We start from the raw sequence: 2,766 nt of genomic DNA, 5'->3' as shown, positions 1-2,766 counted from the left end.
CAATCCCACACGAGAGCAGCGAAATAAAAGGATCCTTCTAATGACACCACAAAAATCCAACCAAAGAAACAAAAATCAAAAAGAGCCAGCAATCTCTCTCTCTCTCTGCTTTTGTTTTTGTTTTTGTCTTTGCAATATCTCTCAGGTTGATTGTTCCCCCATCTTCCTCGAATTCCATATGATTCACGATAATAGGAAGATAGGAATAATAAGCAAAGTGTTGATTGTGTAGGTGTTTCCCCCCACACCCGTTATTGGGAATAGGGGGGATAGGGACAAAAAACCATTTCATGCTCTTCTTCCAACCCGACTATCCCCCCACATGCCTCCTAACCACCACCCATGCTTTACATTTTTACCCCTCCACCGCACGTCCCCGCGCCGTCGCCACAACCCTCGCCCCCACTCCCCCCTCCTCTCCGGCCCTCATCTCTCCAAGTAATTCTCTCTTATTTACTTATTAATTAACCTAATACCTTTTCATCATATACATACATATATAACACAAGAAAACAAATTAATTCAAGGGGAAGGGAAGGGAGGAAAATCAATATTATTACTTTATTAGGGATTGAGAGAGATTCGATACATACAGAAGAAACCAAATTGATTGGTTGATATGTTAATGCCAACATCAAGAGCGGTGAATTCTGCATTCGAAGTAGCCACGGTGACGCTCATATCGACGCTGATATTTCTATCGGTGGTGTCGCTGTTTCTGATATTCCACCTTCAATTCAAGTCAAAATCCCTAAAGCATCTCAAGAACTTCAACTCCCTTTGGGCGGTTAGATTCCTCCTCGTCTTCCTCATCTCCCTCTGGTCCCTCTCCGAGCTCCTCCGCCTCCCTCTCATCCGCCACCTCCACCTCCGCCTCTTCTCCTTCCTCTCCGACCAAAACGACCAAGTCTCCAACCAGGTCGGCCTCTGCAAGCTCCACATCATCCTCTCCTTAGGCTTCTTCCAGCCAGCATTCCTCGTCACGCTCCTCTTCCTCTTCAACGCCTCCATTGTCACCACCGCCAAGAACCACTTCGGCACTGTCCTCTCCGTTTTCCTCACCTGCCTTCCCGTCTCAGCGCTTCATGGCATTCTCATGTTCTCCACCTCCTGGCAGCGTGCCCTGCCGCCGACCTTCCGGCAGGCTCACGTGGTGGTTACCGACGCTTTCGGCGAGGACACCGTTCTCTGCACTTATCCGTTGCTGAGCAGTGCCGTATTCGCGGTGTTCGCGATTGCATATTCGGCGTGCTTCTTGTTATCTTGCTGGAACGTTTTGTCGCTGGTGATCAACAAGGGGCTCAGGTTGAGGATCTACGGTCTGTCCACCGCGCTGCTCTTCGCGCTTCCTATTCAGGTGGTGGCGCTAGGGTTCACCGCGGTGTGGACGCCGGAGTCACAGCTCTACGGAGTCTTTTCTCTCGTTGTGTTCCTTGGCGCCTTTGTTTGCGCGGTTACAGGGGAGGGCTTTATGGTAATTAAGCCGATTTCGGACGCACTGGACGCCGGCGCCAGCTTCTACAGCCGGTCGGGTCCCCGTGATGGTGACGCCGGAGAGAAGGAGATGAAGGTCGCCGGAGGGGAAGACTTGGTCTAGAGGAGAGGGATCGAGGGAGGGAAGGGTACTTTGGTAATTTCGTTACTGTTTTTTGGAGGAAGGGTTTTTCTGTCATCTTAGATATTGCAGGATTTTGGTGGTGTTGCTGTTTCGTGTTCTTCTCGTGCACGTGCAGCACACGTGGTTCTCTGCTTCCCTAACCTCTAACTATGTACTCTGCTGTATCTTTTTTCTCAAAACTTTTTGTTTCTCAATTAGTAGTTAGTATCGATTGATATATGTATCTTGATTTAATTTTCTGGTGTTTATTATCTCCCTAACTCTTCCTCCTCCTATTTGAAATATATATAAAAAAAATAAAAAATATATACTATCTATCTACTTAATATACTAAAACTGGGTTTTCCCCCAGCTAATAAGGGTGACGTGTCGCTCTCTTGTGAGTTCGTTTTCCCTCCAAAACGAATGAAATTTTTCATCTATTCTAAATTATTTATTATAATTATATTATTATTATATTATATTTAATATTTAATGAATAATATATAATTATACTAATTTAAGAACATATCTTCATTATAATTATATCAAATCAATATTTAATGCACTATTAAACTACTTATCAATTATAATGCGTAATTGCTGTACATAATAAAAAATTGCCTTAATAGTAATTAATTTACATATTTATATTTGTTTTACTAAGGTCTATAAATAGTATTTTCCTGTCATACATGAATCTAAATTTGAGAGTCAGTTCATAATTTATATTTAGTATTTTTTACTACTTCATAGAATAAGAATGTATTCTTCGTTTTTATTGAAGTTGATTCTTTTAAGGTACAATTTATAATTTTTTATAATATTTTCATATACTCATCTATATATTTTCTTTTGATAATTTATTTATTGTTGTTACTCTAAGTTATGTTATCGTCTAATGTTCCAGTTCAATTGTCTTTTGCCATAATCGTTTACAATGCATCACATCCATGAAATACCTCATCGAGTTGTCTTCACTGATTCGGGTTCCAACTACATGAATGTAAGCGTTCAAAGAAGGGGCAATAATCTCTACTTTACCGAATGATGGTTAGATCTACTCACCTATTATGACCAATCTAATGGAATGTGGTTAAAGTTAGCTTTCTTGGGAGGAGCTCGATTTTTTATTGAGGAATTATTTCCACGAATTTCAACGATTCGTA

At 41.5% G+C, this 2,766-nt stretch overlaps 1 protein-coding gene across 1 annotated transcript; it reads left to right on the top strand.

Annotated features, from left to right (window-relative positions):
- Positions 1–625: 625 nt before the first annotated feature.
- On the top strand, positions 626–1,597 carry LOC130957242 (uncharacterized). Its single transcript, XM_057884113.1, has one exon. It carries the CDS (start codon positions 626–628, stop codon positions 1,595–1,597), a length of 972 nt encoding a protein of 323 aa, XP_057740096.1.
- The last annotated feature ends 1,169 nt before the right edge of the window (positions 1,598–2,766 follow it).

This window comes from Arachis stenosperma, chromosome 10 (assembly GCF_014773155.1).
Source record: "Arachis stenosperma cultivar V10309 chromosome 10, arast.V10309.gnm1.PFL2, whole genome shotgun sequence".
In the NCBI taxonomy this organism is placed as follows: Eukaryota; Viridiplantae; Streptophyta; class Magnoliopsida; order Fabales; family Fabaceae; genus Arachis; species Arachis stenosperma.
Note: the sequence above shows the minus strand (reverse complement) of the source record. Positions and strands in the feature narration are given on the sequence as shown.

Bases quoted from the DNA above. Each gene is read 5' to 3' on its own strand.
- LOC130957242 (XM_057884113.1), top strand. From the start codon at position 626: ATGCCAACATCAAGAGCGGTGAATTCTGCATTCGAAGTAGCCACGGTG.